This window comes from Hemiscyllium ocellatum, chromosome 39 (genome assembly GCF_020745735.1).
Source record: "Hemiscyllium ocellatum isolate sHemOce1 chromosome 39, sHemOce1.pat.X.cur, whole genome shotgun sequence".
NCBI classification, from domain to species: Eukaryota; Metazoa; Chordata; class Chondrichthyes; order Orectolobiformes; family Hemiscylliidae; genus Hemiscyllium; species Hemiscyllium ocellatum.
This window is the reverse complement of record NC_083439.1, coordinates 18,404,877-18,423,244: the sequence shown is the minus strand read 5'-3', so window position 1 is coordinate 18,423,244 and position 18,368 is coordinate 18,404,877. Positions and strand designations below refer to the sequence as shown.

Sequence of the window (18,368 nt, the reverse complement as noted above, 5' to 3'; positions counted from 1 at the left end):
GCTCCGTTGTGACAGCAAATATCAAAGTTGCTATTTGGAAACCGATCTGAAGGAAAAAGGGACCTTTTAGCTCCCTGCTGTTAAGAGAGCAAACTTCTGACTTTTGAAAATTCATTATTTTTTTTGTTTGCGGGGATCTAACCTTGCCCTTGAATGACACCAATGTTTCTGATGAACCATTTTGGGGTACACTGTGGAAAATTCCAGGAATGCAACCCCTACATGTCCCAAACCGATAACGTTCCAAAGTTGCCAGTTGACTTGGGGAGTGTGGGTGGAAGATTCACCATGACCCCCTTTCTCCCTCACTCTCCCCTCACTCCCTACTCCCCTACTAGTGCATGAACTAGGAATAGGAGTGTTACTTTCTGTCAAAGATAGATGACCATTGAATTTATGATTCAACTCGTCAAAACACAAGGATCTTCAGCATTGTATTAAACAAAACACTGTTAGAATGATTGAACGCATGTCTTCAGTAGCCACCATAGCAATTATTTATTTTGTTATTTCTAGACAATAACATGTTTCTGTTTTGATCATCCTCCTTGTCTGTTTTTGTCTGATTGTCTTGGATGTACTTTTTGCATAAATGTTAACAACTGCAGAAATGTAACTTGTTATTAATATGCAAAATTTTGATTTCAAAAGCAGAATGAAATGTGAAATTAATATGAGATGGTTATAAGTCAATGTTTTACTCCTGTAGTCTCATCCAGTCTGAATGTATCTCCCTCTTGTATGTTGCCATCATTTGTGAGCCTTGTCATTAACATTTCATACTCATTCCCATCACTTGTCCCTTCTTTTTCCCTGTTTGCGAATTTGTGCTCATGGAAGACCAACACAGGATTGCCATTTGCTGAATGAGGATGGAGAGCTCTGGATGGCCTACCAAGGGTTAAAACAAACCAACAGGTTACCACGTTTATGCCAAGGGCCTTTCTACATTTGCACTTTGTCACTAACCAACCATTGTTGCTGTGCACTTACCTTACAGAAATATGCTTTGGCATGTTTTACTGTCATGTCTTAATGTTATGGTGAAAACTACTCAGACTTGTAGATGTAGACTTACCGTGTTAACAAAACCTAAAGCAGAATTTGCTGTCGAAGAGCAAATCTCACAAGTGGATGGTGAATTCTAATGAAACTTTTTAATAGCTGCTGTACAACGTCTTCAAAGTAGTAGTTATGCACATTTTCTGCTTGACAGCCAAATAATCCTTTTTAACAGCTATGTACCGCTAATCCGAGAATAACAATGGTAAAGAAGTTACTGTGAACTGTAACATGGTGGTGGCAGCTCTTAAAACCTTAGAGCATGTGACAGTCAGTCCCTTTCCTAAATCAAGAGTGATGAAACAAAAATCAGTTGATATAGTTAATTATGATCTAACAGATTGAATGCAGAGGAGCATGCAATGCTGTGTATAAAAAGCATCAAAATCTCACCCAAACTGCTGGCCCTCTGTGAAAAGACGCAATCTTAATTCGGTTTCTCATGACCCCAGCACAAAATTATAGTTAATTACCAGTCCAACTCAGACTCACCACAAGATTAAATAGAGTAAAGGGAGCTTTGCTCTATAGCTGGTGGCAATACAACTCAATATATTGTTTGTTGTAATGAGGAAGTTCCTCAGTGCTGGCATCCTATATTCTGATGTGTGTAAAATGTAATTGAGAAAAAAATAAATCCAGGTATGAATTTTCTCATCAAAGGAGGACGGCCTGCATGTAGTTTTCAAACTCATTCTTTCCAGTAGAAGTAGCATCTACACAAAGGCAATTAACCCGGGAACTTCTAATACTGAACTCTTTGGGAAATGCATTAGTAACCTGTCGCTATGGCCATGTTCATGACTGTTTAAAGCCAGATCCGCAAGGCGTGGTCTTCAATATGCTTCCAGCAGCTAGTTTTTGTATCTGTTGTTGTGAATGTCATATTTTTGCTTTACTTGTTTAAACCTTCACAAAGTGTTACTTAACAAACTGTAGAAATTGAGAGGTCATGCTGCGGTTAGGCAACTTTTGGAATACTGCATTCAGTTCTGGTCTCCCTGCTATAGGAAGGATGTTGTGAAACTTGAAAGGATTCAGAAGAGACTTCACAAGGATTGTGCCAGGGTTGGCGGATTTGCGCTAAGGAAAAGGCTGAATAGATTGGGGCTATTTTTCCCTGGAGCAGTGAAAACTGAGGGATGACGTCATATAAGTTTATAAAACCATGAGGAGCATAGATAGGGTAAATAGACAAGGTCTTCTCCCTGGGGTGGGGGAGTCCAAAACTAGAGGTATTAGGTTTAAGGGGAGAGGGGAAAGAGTTAAAAGGGGCTTAAGAGGAAGTCTTTTCACAGAGGATGGTGTGTGTATGGAATGAGCTACCAGAGAAAGTGGCTGGTACAGTTACAGCAGTTAAAAGACATATGGATGGATATATGAATAGAAAGGGTTTAGAGTGAATTGGGCCAAATGCTGGCAAATGGGATTAGATTAATTGAGGATATCTTGTCAACATGGATGAGTTGGACCGAAGGTTCTGTTTCTATGCTATTTATAGTTCTATGACTCTGACTTGACGATGAAGATTTAATATTAAAGTTCACTAGTTGGTAGGTTAAACGATGAGGATGCCTTCTACTTTCTTTCTTATTTCAAAAGAGTTTCTTGAATGTTTTCTCTCCCCCACTTTCCTGTAACACACTGAAAGGTTTAAAGAATGTCATGATGTGAGTACTGCGCACAATCACCGCTGTAACCTTGAGGGTTGACCATGTTGCGTATGATTTTGGAAAGCTACAGTTGCAGTCTGATGATGCCCTCTCTTTTTTTTTGTCTGCAGATTGCTGGAATCTCAGCTTCAGGGTCAGAAAAAGAACTATGAGAATGAGCTGGAGATCTTACGTGGGGAGGTACAGAATTTGAAAGAGGAGATCAATCGTCAGCAGCAGTTATTGGCCCAGAATTTGCAACTGCCCCCAGAGGCGCGCATTGAGGCCAGTCTGCAACATGAGATAACTAGGTTAACCAACGAAAATCTTGTGAGTATTACTTTGCTTTTATCAGACCAACGTGATCACCAAATACATCCATGTTAGTCAGGCACATTGGTTCAGTGGTCAGCACTTCTGCCTCTCAGCAGAATCGGGTTCATTTCCAGCCTCCAAATACTGTCTGTGTGGAGTTTGCATGTTCTCCCCGTGTCAGTGTGGGTTTCCTCTGGGTGCTCCAATTTCCTCCCATAATCCAAAGATGTGCAGGCTAGGTGAATTGGCCATGCTAAATTGCCCATACTGTTCAGGGATGTGCAGACTAGGTGGATTAACCATGGGGAATGTTGGGTTACAGGGATAGGGTAGTGGGGCGGGTCTGGGTCTTTGGAGGGTCAGTGTGGAAAATGGGCCGAGTGCCCTGCTTCCACACTGTAGGGATTCTATAATTCTATGACAAAGGAAGCCCATTTCCTTTCTGATCCTATTATACATGTATAAGCTACCAGCTGTAGTGATTAGGTCCTTTGTTGTTTACAATTATATTTACATGCACAGTACTAGTGGGATCATCTACTGAAACCTTCAGCCATGTTTATTGAAGTTGCTGTTCCCCCATTACGTCTACAATATATTGGAGGTCAGTTGGCTGGATGGCAGGGGTTCAATTCCCATATGGCTGAGATTACAATGAAGGGCTCTCTTTAATCTCACCCCTTGCCTGAGAGGTGTTGACCCATGAGTTAAACTCTCCACCAGTCATCTTTCTCTCTGTAATAAGCGACCAGCCCTATGGTCATCTGGGACTTTGGTGCCTTGGCCTGATATATTATGGAACTGAAGAAGAAAACTATATTCTTAAATATAATCATAGAGATTACAGTCATCCAGCATTACATTCAGAATGTGAAGTACTTTTTAGTAGTTCTGTCATTTTATGGTCAATTGCTTGCATGGTTACCAGTTATGACAAGCCATACACAATTCCTAATGTTGTTTTAGAGCCCTGGCAGGGTATGCATGCAGTCATTCAGAGTGCAGCATCTTTGCAATGTGCTGTTTTATTGTTGGATTCCTGGTGGTGGGAACTTTATTTCATCTGCACCCTTCTTTTCTTGGCATTTCGGCGATGATTCATTAAGCAAGAGTCATTTTCGGTTTCAGCTGAATCGTTGAGTTTTCCAGCAGAAATGATCAGCAGGTGTTTTTCTAAAAAAGATGACCTGCTCTATGACACAGTGTACAGTTAAAGAGGAGCCATCATTTTTACATTTTTCCTCATCTAGTTAGATAATCATGCCAGCACCACAGTGGAGTGCCATGCTGCCATCTTTGGCATTTTAAATTTTGTTCACAGATTTCAGAATTTAGTGCTGGTGGCATGGAGATCTACAGCACAGGAAAAGGCCACTCGGCCCATCAAATTGTACCAGTCAAAAGCAAGCAGGTAGCGATTCTAATCCCATTTTCCAACATTTGATCCCTAGCCTTGTGTGCCTTGTAGCATGTGTAGGTACTATTTAAACATAATAAAGTTTTCTCCCTCTACCATCCTTACAGGCACTGAGTTCCATCTTTTCACCACCCTCTGGGTGAAAATGTTTTTCCTCATATTCCCTCTCGATCCTCTGCCCAATCCCTTAAATCTATTTCCGTTGGAGATTAATGAAGGGGAGTTATTGGTGTTTAATGAAGTGTTCAGTGCTGTCTGGAACAGAACAAAGATGTGGACAAGTCAGTGACCTGGTTTCACAGACACATGTCCACTACTCACTGCCCTCCCCACCCTCCCCCACCTCCCCACCCCCTTCAACCCCATTAAGAACTAAGACCAAGGCTGATGAGATGAGAGCCAAAGGTTTGATCTCTTGACCATCTTTTTGTATCTGAGGAAAACGGAATACAGATAGAGGGATTCTAATGGCCAACAACAGTTTCTATAAGTGAAGGAGTTAATTTTACACTTTCATAACGTGGAGTCTATCTGCAAAACAGCTGCTTTGATTTAATACATAAATGCATAATAACCAAACTGACTCAATTATTTATCACTAACTAGTTCCTACACCAAGTGTTTTAATAACTTTCACATGGTTCCACAATGTTGTTATTTCAGTATGTTTTGGCAGAGATATGCAGATGTTACAAATTTTGTCACTTGGTTAAAATTTGAACCCCTCTTGAAAGGAAAACTAAAGAGCATGTTAAATTGAGAAGCAGGAAGGAAAATTACAATATTAAACCCACAGCTGAGATTAATATGTGGCATGGGGAGAGAAATAGACAAAGGATTAGATTGAGGGGAGTATAGAAGAATCAGAGGTGATCCTATAGAAACATGCGTGATCCTGAGGGGAAATGGTGGGGTTGATGACGAGAGAATGTTTTTCCTTGCCGGAGAGATGAGAGCTCCTCCTCTGAATGTGGCTACAGTGCCACTGGTGGCGGCTGCCATTCTTTGTCTGATTGTATTGTGGCCTTTTGCCAGTCGCGTAGACTGTCCAGTCTTCACATGATACCCACTGTTGGCAGAGACACAGACCAGCAGTAAGCTGCAGGAGCCCTGACTGAATGAGGAGGAGTAGGAAGGGATCTCCCACTGAGACAGGGCTGAGGAGAATTTGAATCTGTGGGATTCACTTGGCCAGCAAACAGTAGAGGTCAGGCCATCGAATATTTCTAATGTTGGTCAGACAGATGCGTGATTAACAAAGGTATCAGAGAAAGCAGGGTTGAGGTCATAGTCAAATCAGCCATGATCACAGCCACACCAGTTCACATATTTATATTGAAGAAGTGCAACTTTGTAAATTAGAAAGTAGGCACCAAAGGAAAGTATGGTTTTCAAAGCTAATGGTTTACGTTTGCTAGGTGTACTGTTTGTTTGGGTTGTACTCAGTGAGTGTTCCTGCAGCCAGTCACTGGGTGTCAGGTGAAGTCTGGGCAAAGCTGGGCTGGGTTGGTCAAACAGACACAATACAATGGCAGCTGACTCCCATGACATTGATCTGGTCACACCTTCACTTTCAGGAGAGGGCTGTACTCCCAACAGTAGTGTGTGAGACTAATCCTGCCCAGACAAAATGCGATGAGCTAAAATGAAAAGCTAATGCTGCTAATCTGGAGTAAAAACAGAAAGTGGTATATGGCACAACAAGTCAGTTAGCATCTGTTCAGTGATTAGATTGTTTATGATGGGAATTCTGATGAAGGGTATGTGCAATGCCAGAACAGTCTTTCCTCTTTACAATGCTGATTGACTGCTGTGTACTTTCAACATCTTTTCTTCATAATTTGATATTCTATTTAAAAATGACACTTAATCCCTTATTTTCCATGTTTACATTATTTCAAATGGAACATCTTCACTCCAGGAGGTGCAGACTTAATGGACCAAATAGCCTACATCTTAAGGCCTTATGGACATGGGGCTGTAGGAAATTTGCTCATGTCCATCTTTGTTTGAAGGAAAGACTTAGCTGGTTATAATTACTCAAGTTGCAGTTACCAAAATCATATTGCAGTTCACAATTGCACTGAATTCACCTGATGTAATTCAGTAATTTCCTATAGCATAATATACTGTCAAGACTTGAAACTTAAATATAATTATTCACTGCTATACAAGTTGTTTACCAGCCATTGTTGCTGAGTAATAAATTTGGGCTTAATCCATGAATAGTTTGAAATATGCTGTTCATAAGGTACAGTGCCAATCAATCACTATGCCTCAAACTCCAAAGTAAGCACTGATAGTCACATTCCTGATGAAGGCCTTATGCCCGAAACATCGACTCTCTTGCTCAGATGCTGCTTGACCTGTTGTGCTTTACCAGTGCCACTGTTGTCAGTACTTTCTCCTAGTCCCACAGAATGTTAAACTCTATCTGTGTGGGAGGCAAACTGTTCATACACGTAACAAAATACACCATAACTCTTTGCAAAGCTTGTGAGCAGTCTTCAAAGACTGGCACCATCCATCTCAAAATCCATTTCTGAACCTATAGAGGCACTTTGGCAGCTTCTAGCAGCCATCTCGTTGATCACCCGCTGCGCAAGTTATCTCTGTTTGAACTTGCATTTTACATGACCTGATAATTCCATTTGTGTGTTTAAATTGCTGCAGGATAATCAAGTGAGGTGAGAGATCAAAACCCAGTTAGTTCAATGGTGTCACTCAAAATTTAAGGCTAGTGTTTTGATTAGTGCAATAAGAGTTACTTTAAGCATGTTTATTGAGATAAAGTGATGACCATAAGGCACATTCACTCCTGTTAGATAACTGCCGACTATTTCCCGGTTTATTGGCACAATTTCTGAACTGTTTGGGTAATAGCACAAATCTCACCACTATTTTTGCAGTATTATGAGGAGTTATATGCAGATGACCCCATGAAGTATCAGTTCTACAGGATTTCGCTTTACAAACGGATCATTGTATGTAGATCAAACCATTATTTGGCCTAAATTGTTATTCTTCCACTTTCTCTGTCTGGAGCACTAACAGCAGAATGATTTGCCTGTGCACCTGTGAAGACAAATCCGTTTTTACCTCTCTATGTATTGTGGCTACACAGCAACTTACTGTTTTACGATTGTCATGTTTTAACACAGCACAGCAACATATTTCCAGTGCAGTTCAATGCTAATCCTGTTGTCTCAATCTCAGCAGTTTTAAATCATTGGTTGAAAGTGCAAGAATACTTCAGTACTTCTCTCTTGCTATCTTTACAATGCTATTAAAATTAATTTATCAATTATTTAAGATTGTTTTCAGTACTTGTTCATATGTTGTCCAACTTGCATAAATTGGAGAAAGCATTTTCTAAATGCATAGTTGATTCGTCAACTGGACAGACTTCCCTACGTAGGACTCAAGAATTGCTATTATTTCTAACCAGAAGCAATGTGTTACCAGTGAACGTACTTCAGCTGAGACAACTCGGGCTCATGTTTAACTTCATGGCACTATCCAGGCTATTGCTGTAGCTCTGGAATGTGAGTTTATCTGAATTGGAGAAATTCAACAGTTTCAGGGTGGAATCTAATCCAGTTATTTGGAATAAGTTTTTAACTTTAGATTGAAGTCTCGGAATAACACGTTTAGTTATGTGCAAGACAATTAATTCTTAATAACCTTAAAAATACATTTGGCTCAACAGTAATTAACCCAGTCAGTTTCCTCATCTTAAATTGGAAGCATAGTTACAAAGGGGTGAATTGATTTCACAAGGTGTAGCTTATTCACCCACTCTGCCAAAGTTTATCAGTCCAGTTAAAATCCACTGAGCTAGTCTTGATGAAATCTGCTTCTGGTATTCGTGCTAACCCAACAACTTAATCCTAAGGGTTTGTTTCTGTCAGCCATGTCTGCATCAACTAACCCCCTGCTGCCATATGATCCATATTTATCTATGCTAACCTGTCGTGCCAGCAATCAGCACTTGCTTTGCATTGTGGTATTTTACTAATCTTGACTGTTAGAAATTTTCATAATTTTGGCAGCATACTCCAGTATTTTTAGTTGAGTTTTCTTTGCCCTTTATTACAGGATCTTATGGAACAACTTGAAAAACAGGACAAGATTGTCCGGAAGTTGAAAAAGCAGCTCAAAGTATTTGCAAAGAAAATTGGAGAACTGGAAGGTATGGTTATGTAGACTGAAAAACACGCTTCTTCCAAAATAGCTGCCAGTAAGTTAAATTGCAACAGTTGCTTATCAAAGCCTCTATTAAACGGAATACATTTAATGTTTCTGTAACTTTGCTGTGCGGTATTCTTGATATATCCCTTCTTGGATGTGATGTCACAAAGTAAGTTGAAAAATTAAGTCTTATTTTTGACCCAGTAACAATAAAAAGATTAGTCATGATCATATTAAATGACATGCTGCATTGCCTACTCCAACTCTTGTGTTCATGGGTAACAATAGAAAGGGTTTACAAAGTGACAGTGACATTTAGCTTGTGGTCCCTCGCCTGAAAATATCTGATTATTTTTTTCCTTCCTTTGTGAGATATGGCCATTGCTGGTGAGATCAGCATTCATTGCCCATCCATAATGGCCTCTCAGAAGATGGGTGTGAGCTACTTTCCTGAAAATCATTGAATGGCTTGTTCAGCCATTTCGGAGGGTAACCTCTTTGCTGTGGGTCTGGAGTCACATGTAGGTTAAAGCAGTTAAAAACGATTGACTTCCTTCCCTACAAGACATTAGTGAGTCAGATGAGCTTTCAGAGCATTAATTTTGTGAACACTATTATTTATGTTAGTTTTTTTCATTCCATATAATTCACGTGACTACAGCTTCCTTTGAGGAGTTTTGAATGGTTATTCCAGGTTATTAATCCAGGCCTCTGGATTCCCAAATCGGTAATATAACCACAATGCAGCCAGTCCCCCAGGTTGCAAATGGATTCCATTCTGGAGTTTGCAAATCAATTTGTACGCAAGTTGGAATACAATGCAGGATGATATAAAAGAGTTTTTTATAAGGAAATGTTGATACATTGGGCCTTTAAAATTACACTCGTGTATGGGATCACATTTATAAATAGCAGCATTCATAAATCAGACAGTTGTAAATCGGTGATCCCCCATACTGTCAGACTATCGATTTTATGTGGTATCCTTTTGTATAACGTTGAATTCTCTCTTTCGTATCTCAAGATACAATATTACAATTGTAGTTTATATTATAAAGACAGTTTTAAATGCAGCTTGCATTGTGGAAATTAATATTTTTGACAATGTAAAATAGCACTCTACAAAGTGGGAACATCATTTGAGTACTTGCACTTCAGTAACTTGGACATGTAACTTAGATAGTTTTGCTTATAATTGAAAACTTATTCATTCGTATGATTTTGTCAAAGTAGTAAACTGTAATATTTATAGTCTCTTCCTGCCTAAACAAATCGCACACAATACTCCATGTAAATAAAGCATTGGGGTGGGTTGCCTGCTCATTTTGTCTTTCTTTGTAATAGTGGGTCAGACAGAGAACGTATCTCCAGCTCAGTTAGCAGATGAACCCATCCGGCCTGTGAATATTCCAAGGAAAGAAAAGGATTTCCAGGGAATGTTGGAGTACAAGAAGGATGATGAGCTTAAGCTTATCAAGAATCTTATCTTAGGCAAGTTTATTTTTCTGTAATATCAGTTGTGTTTGCTCATTTATCATTTGAAGATAAAACACCATTACTTCTGCAGTTGGAATCATTGACACGTTGGTTCTGCACTGTAATGCGTTGTTCTTGTGGAACTGCACACAGTCTTAAATTGAACCAAATTTGGAGTGACAGATAATAGCAATGAGGGAAACACGTCCTGAAGCTTCCCCCATTTGGGCAAGAGTGAGGAGCCTTGTGTATACTGAATTTTCCATGAATTGCCCCTTTGTATACCTTCAACATAATTATCTCCAAGTTTCCCTCAGCATCTGTACACCACTGGTTTTCATCACTGGGTCAAAATCCTCATACTCTTCCTCAACCCCACATTGGTAGACCCATCACTATCAGCACAACAGCAATACTTTGGCAAAACTTAGAGCCAACTTTCAGGCCTTAATTGATTCCTACACCTGTGACATGTGTAAGTCCCTATGTTGCATTGTATCATTATCTTTGAAGGCTGAAAGCCTATTTCTCTATTAGTCTGGTTAATCTATTGGATGGAGTTGTAACTCTACCTGACCTACACATCTTACATTGAAATTGAACAAGCAATTCAGAAATCAGAGTTCTTACTTTTCAATTACTCAACCCGTCTCTAATAGTTGTTATTTTTTATTCTGATTTAACTTTGTATTTTAATATGATGTAAATGGATGCATTTTACCAATAATTGCCACACTCTCAGCACATAGAATTAATGATTAAATATTCATATCTTTCTAAAGAAAGCAAAATTGGATTTCTGTTTGCAGTTAGTAATCAGCTTCCATCATATCCCACTGAATAGGAATACAACTTCTGTGTACTTTATACCAGTGACCGTAGATGTTGCCTGAACTGCATCACAAAATCAAAATGAACACTAACTGAGACCAATCTAATCACTACTTAATTCAATTAGTAAAACGCAATTCCTCTGATTTACCAAACAACATGACGACCACCAGCATCACTCTGTAATGACCAAGTGACTGTAGCAATCACAGTGGCTTTAATTCAGCAAACTTAATTCTTCCATCAATTTTAAGGAGAGCAGAGCTTTGATAATTGAAACCGTCCCATTATATTTGGTGAGCATCTCCGGCAGTCCAGTAGCAACGCATTGATTATTGGATTCAGAAATTAATGTCGCTCACGGTTCTTGAAGGTTCACACCCTTGGGGGCATAAACAACAGTTGTGGGAGTATAGATCTCTGGAGCACCACAAAGTTGCAACAGTTCATAGGAGGATGTATGTAATGACGTAAATCACTGCACCATAACAATAAATAACTGTTGTCTGTTCAGTAAATCCTGGCCCTTTATCTTGCATGCTCACCTGTTGGGATACAGAGAACATCCTGACTGCTTATTTAAGCTAAGTAGATGCATCCTACACCACTGGTCCCTAGAAACTGTGCTGCAGTACCAAGTGAGCAGAGTGGGATGGTGCTCTTGCTTAGTTTATGCGATCAGTCCACTTCATCTGCCTTGAATTCCTCTCCCTGCGAGGTCTGGTTAGCAGGAGAAAATCTGCATTAACAGGAATGAAACCATTGCCTGTCTTAACTAATTAAAAGAGACAGGGTGAGGAGATAGATAATAAAATAAGTCTTATCACATTCACTATTTAAAACACAAGGAACAGTTCTTGCAGGTATTTCAGTTGCAAGGTGAATAGGTCTGACATGGGGTAGCAAATGGCTTGACGCAGTGGAAAATGCTGCTCTGATTACTTTATTCCCAGTTCAGTGTGTCAAACATTCCAGGTAGCGAGAGATAATGGAAATGTTGGGGATTTTTTGAATCTGCACCTGAAAGCATTAAAATACATTGATCAGTGAAAAGAGCTAGTCTGTTTTGTTTTCTGTTCATATTTAAGAAAGTGGTAGAGGAACCAAGTGAGTAACTGTGTTGGATGATTTATCTGACTGTGTCATCACTGAGCACTTAGCTCAGGCACTGAAGTGAAGGCGCTGTGATGGCATCTGTGAGTTAACACTCAACCTGCAGTGTGAATGGTAACGATGAGCGAGCTCTCAACACACCTCAGCTGCGTGTTGGTTTGGACTGGAATAGCATCACCTTCAAGCTGGTGGAAAATGCCATGTTGATTCTTGTTTTCAGTTGCATTGTGACCTATGCTACAGTATGTGCAATCTGTACATACGTCAAGCAGCATTCTAAATAGTGGTCTGAGCTTGACCTGTATATGTTTATTTAATGCCATCTTCTGAAATAGTGCTCCTTTTAAACCGCAGAGCTAAAGCCTCGTGGTGTGGCTGTTAACCTGATCCCTGGATTGCCAGCGTACATCCTGTTTATGTGTGTACGTCATGCTGATTATATTAATGATGACCAGAGAGTCCGGTCCCTACTGACATCAACTATTAATGGCATCAAGAAAATCTTGAAGGTATGAAGTTCTTTTCATGGATAGTATGAATCCAGGAAGTACAATCTATATCCATTTACACAGCATTAGTACACTGCATGAAATGTGTAGAAAAACAGTGAATTATAGAGTTGTTACTTGCTGCGAGGGGATTTGTGCGTTTTTTTGTTGGCCAATCGAATATCATGACCATTCAGCACTCTACTCAATTTAATTCTGATGGGCAGAAGAAGTAGTGTCTATAAAAACTGGGAGCTGCACTATAAAAGAAAAGTGCTGATTGGGAACTCGATGCTTTGTCTAAAGATAACAAATCACACACCAGGTTATAGTCCAACAGGTTTAATTGGAAGCACTAGCTTTCGGAGCGACGCTCCTTCATCAGGTGGTTGTGGAGTGTACCCGATGAAGGAGCAGCACTTCAAAAGCTAGTACTTACAAGTACACCTGTTGGACTATAACCTGGTGTTGTGTGATTTGTTATTTTGTACACCCCAGTCCAACACCGGCATCTCCAAATCTTGTCTAAAGATGGTTAACCTATTTCTCCCTCTCTCCTGTATTTGCAGCATTTATTTTGTTTTTATTTATCTTAGGATAGCCATAATTTTGCTTTGCGTTGTGTTTACTGCGCACCATGTGTCCCAGCATTGAGGTATTTTACTCTGTTACTCCATTGCGACCATACTCCATGAAGCACAATATAAGGCCACACCCTCACCGGCCCCTACTGTGGTCACATAGTCCAGCTTCACAAACCAGAATGATTGCAATTAAATAAATCCTTTATATGCAATCAAACCATCAGCATGAAGGCTCCCTTATGATGATCAATTAGATCTATCTAGCAGGAGTTTAGAGAATGTTGTGTGCGAGAAATTTATTCTGATTGTTTGTAAAGCATTTTTAAGGCACTGTTGTGGTAGGGTTGTACAGTCTTTGCCTCTGAACCAGACAGCCTGAGTTCTCTGATTCCTGATGAAGGACTTATGCCTGAAACGTCAATTCTCCTGCTCCTCGGATGCTGCCTGACCTGCTGTGCTTTTCCAGCACTATACTCTCAGCCTGAGTTCAAATCCCACCTGCTCCAGATAACACCTCTGAATAGATTGATTAGAAAATATCAATACATCAAGTTGTATGGCTCTTGTGATACAGTAGTAGTGTTTCTACCTCTGGACCAGAAGGCCCAGCATCAAGTCCCACCGGCGGCATGGTGGCTCAGTGGTTAGCACTGCTGCCTCACAATGTCAGGGACCTGGGTTCGATTCCAGGCTCTGGTGACAGTCTGTGTGGAGTTTGCACATTCTCCCCGTGTCTGGATGATTTTCCTCTGGGTGCTCCAGTTTCCTCCCACAGTTCAAAGCTGTGCAGGTTAGGTGAATTGGCCATGCTAAGTTGCGCATAGTGTTAGGTGCATTAGTCTGGGTAAATATAGGATAGGGAAATGGGTCTGGGTGGGTTACTCTTCAGAGGGTTGGTGTGGACTTGTTGGGCCAAAGGACCTGTTTCCATACTGTAGGGAATCTAATCTAATCGAAAATCATCTCAAACCTGACCTGGCAGTACTCTGCGTGAAAACCAAGTAACTGGGAAATAAAGGATATATTACAGAAACCGAACAAGATGATGTTTATGCAAAGGATAGGACATACTAACTAACAAGAGTGTTAGGTGTTGAGTTTCCAGGATATTGGTTTCAGTAGGTTGGTTGTATCCAGGAGGCAACAGACAGCAGCTTGTTTACTTTAATGTCATGAGGCTTAGTGACTTAATCCTGCAGCCAATATAGGCATCAGTGAGTCAGTGCAACACACTTCAATCTGATGACCTCTGTACAAGTTACTGAGTAGTTGGAGTAACATTTTGATTTGGCAACCTGCCTTCCTGAAAAGTTGTCACAGTTTAGAGAGAATGCAGACAAGACTCTGCCAAGAAATAGAAGATTTTAATTCGGAATGAAGATTGAAGAAAGCACAGCTTACATTTAAAAAATGTTGAGTTATGTAAAAGGTGTTCAAAGCTCTGCAATGTTTTGATGAAGCAAATCAGAGAGAAACATTTCTCCCTTGCCCAAGGTAGTAACTAGAGGGCAATCATTTAAAATTAAAACAAAAGGAGAAACAAAGAGAATTAATACAAATATGAGAGAGTATGGAATATTGTAGCAGAAACAATTGTGGAAGCAAGATCCTCAATAATAACCTTGAAAAGGAAAATGCTTAACGTTTTAAGGAAGAAAAGTTAAAATGGTATGCGGAAATAAAATAGAATGAAATGATTAGAATCTTGAGAGTTGTCATATTCATAAAGCCATAGCCACTCCTACAATGCTGTGATCCAGTGGAATAATAAGGTGCGCATATTGTGTAGCGTGGCAATGTGTGCAGAAAGTAGTCATTTAGGAACAGTATTTCAAATGCCCCAGAGCAATTCCCCGGCTCGACATAAGCAAAAGCTAAAATATTTGTTGCATCTGAAGGCGCAGTCCACAGTATTAATTTTGCGGCCGTGTTAGTGACCTGGTTGGAAAACCTGTCAAGTTCCAAAATAAAAAATGAACTTGTTATACATTTTGCTTTTGCATTACAAATACACCACAGCCAGATGTCTCATTTTGCTAATCAGTTGTGTCTGGAGCCGTTTTAGTAAAAAGACAACTGTAGAAGCTGAATTTATTGTGGGAAATGTAAACGAAGTGGTTCAAAAACAGTGAAATTTACGGACTGTTACTGAATATTTAACACAAGAGAAAAACTGAACTGTCAGACATTCGTGGGAAAATGGAAGTTCAGTCTGACTTTACTGTCACTTTGTGCATTTTTTTAATTAATGTGTAACTATTAAATAACATCCACGTTAGTTTCCAGGAAGCTTTGGTGCCATTTTGTTACTCAGCAACAGAGCTGCTGAATATAAAAATCCACTCCAAATTCAGTTGAACTTCACTGTGAATCTCAATTTTTCAGTATTAGCAGAACGTTGTCAGCAAACAGTGTGAGACAATGATTTTGAAATTACCAACATTACTTTGTTGTGTGTAAATTACCTCAAGCTACCTTTAATTCAGCTAAAAATCGCACAACACCAGGTTATAGTCCAACAGGTTTATTCGGAGACACTAGCTTTCGAAATCTCACAGACAATCAAAGACTGAAACAATTACTTGAACCTTACTGCATGTAGCAACCAAAATAAGACCCCTCAAATAAGCAAGTTAAGCCTCACAACCCACCTTAACTATTTGCTCATTAATGGTGAAATTTAGCTGCAATTACAACCAATTATGTCCGTCTGTGGATGTGCCCAGGTTCAATCCTTATGCAGTGCTCTTCTCTGCTGAAGAATCCCAAAGTTTAATTCCTATGGGATTTTCTGTATATGAGGCTTTTAACATGACATTCTTGATTATCATTTAGATCCATTCATCCACAACATTAATTACAGTTCTGGAGTCATGAAGTCTGTGGTTTGCCTTCTTATCAGGGGTAGCTTCCCTGTTCCTTGTTACGTTTGGTGTTAAACTGTCTCTTCTCTCCCAGGAAACAGCTTGTTTATGTTGCTTCGACTCCTTCCCAGGGATGGTTAATTGATGTTTTTAATTCCTTTCATCTCTGGAAACAATTTATTCTCAGAAAGTGTTATTGTTGATTCTTTCAATCTCTGAACAGGTATTAAAGTTCTCAAGTTTGCAGTATCATAACTTGCTGAGAGAAAAGATCCATAATAACTTCTCCTGTGAATCAACACTGAATTCAGATATATTTGGTGCTTGATGCTAATCACTAAGGCTACTTGAGTGTTGTGGTTTGAGGGGGAGATTCAGTAACGCCTGTGGACATCCCTGAAAACCAGAATCTGCTATCATAACATAAATTTTTTAACTTTAAAATAGAAGAATATATTTGAACATCTGCCTACTTGTTTAAAATGGCAGATTTGCAATTTTGATTTTTGCAAAGTTTTTTCTAGTCGGACTTATACATTGAATTTGAATACTTGTTAAACACCTTAGATTTCAGAACAGGATCTTAATAGGTAATTGTGAAATTATGGGTGTATTAAGGACATTTCTTATGCAATAATTATCTTGAGTGACAGTACTTCTATGTGTCATGATATGAGTCACAAGACAAACTTAACTCAATAGCCAGAACACCTATGTAAATTAACAGGCTATCCAAATTCTGTTTTTTGTTCGCTGAAATTAAGTGACTTTCTCTGCACATAAGAACTTCCTCTAGAATAAACATACCTTAATATTTTCTAAAACTGCGGAATCACCGACATTACAGGATTGACGATGATTATTTGTAATATAGCAGCTCTCTTAAAAGCTCAAACTATTGTGAGCAGACACTAAATATCCAAACTGAGCACTCAACAATTTAGTGCTATTTCACAAGGGAATTTTTTTAAAGCTTATATAAGATTCCTGATCTTGTTTTCTCACAACCTACTTTTATTTCAGAAAAGAAGCGATGACTTTGAAATTGTGTCATTCTGGTTGTCCAACACTTGTCGTTTTTTGCATTGTCTTAAGCAGTACAGTGGGGAAGAGGTAAGGTGCAGGTTTATACACTGACATGCAAATATTCTCTTAAATAGCTTACTGTATTATCCTTTTGTAACTTACAGAATATGTACCTTTCCATATTACAATTGCATGTTATTGTGCTGGCTACATTCTGTTAAAATAGTAAAAGATAACTCAAAACAAAACGTGCAGAGAAACAAGGCTGTGATTTCCAAAACTCAAGAGAATTTGATTGTGTCTGATCCAACCAGTTTGGTATAGCAATAGAGAGCAGAAATAAGCATTAAGTAATGATTCTGCTGTTGAATAATTTCTCCTAACCATCATTTACACTTATGGTCAGATAAATTGACATAACAATTTGTTTAAATGGCTATAATTTTGGAATTTATTCATATTTCCTGATAAATTATGTCGGTTTAAAATCTGCTGATCAGATTATGTTCCACCTTGCACCAGTGTGCTAACCATAAATACACAGTATGTTTTAGGCACTACTCAACTCCCTGGTTTACAAGAGGAAAAACCTGCTGCATTCAACCATGCTACCGCCTCCAAATAGAAAATGGGCATGGAATTTAGGGGGTCCACATGGTCCATTCATTCAATACAGCATTAATCCATATAAATCATCACAAAGGAGTTGAACACACATTATCGAAACCAGTTCCCATAGAGTTTTAAATTAAGACTGACAGCAAAAGTATTAAGTGGTTTGACGTCTCTTGGTGTAGGCTATGTTATATTTTCTCTATTTAATTTATTAGTTGTGTAACATTCTGAAGAGGGCTCTCTCCATGGAAAGAGCTTACAAGTCTCTGTTTTACCAATGCTCTATGTGTATTATCTTAGGCATTTATGAAGCACAACACTCCTCGACAGAATGATCATTGCTTGAGAAACTTTGACCTTGCTGAGTACAGGCAGGTCATAAGTGACCTGGCCATTCAAATATACCAACAGCTGACCAAGGTCATGGAAAATATCTTGCAGCCAATGATCGGTAAGTATTTACAAATAATGAGAACTAAGAAAATAGATCTGTTACTGAGAACAGACAGTGTCTGTGACTTGTGAAATCAGACGGCTCCTGAAGCTGTTTGTTGTGAAAAAAAGTTGCTTTTGCTTGGACATAAGAGGAATTGATTTGTTAAAATCCACTTATGATTTGAGTTTTGAATTATATTGTTTTTTGAAGAAGGGAATATACTATTTTGAGATACAATGGGCACCGTACATTTTGTTGTGGAAACTCTTCACCTACATACTGAACATTAAACCTTAGG

The 18,368-nt window shown here is 39.1% G+C and overlaps 1 protein-coding gene across 1 annotated transcript in view; it reads left to right on the top strand.

Annotated features, from left to right (window-relative positions):
- LOC132834339 (unconventional myosin-Va-like) overlaps positions 1-18,368 on the top strand; it is a 202,041-nt gene that overhangs the window by 173,177 nt on the left and 10,496 nt on the right. The window contains exons 30-37 of the mRNA XM_060853108.1: positions 841-918; positions 2,846-3,044; positions 7,356-7,430; positions 8,545-8,638; positions 9,982-10,128; positions 12,412-12,566; positions 17,017-17,106; positions 17,935-18,085. Of these exons, the coding sequence (XP_060709091.1) occupies positions 841-918; positions 2,846-3,044; positions 7,356-7,430; positions 8,545-8,638; positions 9,982-10,128; positions 12,412-12,566; positions 17,017-17,106; positions 17,935-18,085 (989 nt within the window). The remainder of the gene's footprint in view (positions 1-840; positions 919-2,845; positions 3,045-7,355; positions 7,431-8,544; positions 8,639-9,981; positions 10,129-12,411; positions 12,567-17,016; positions 17,107-17,934; positions 18,086-18,368) is intronic.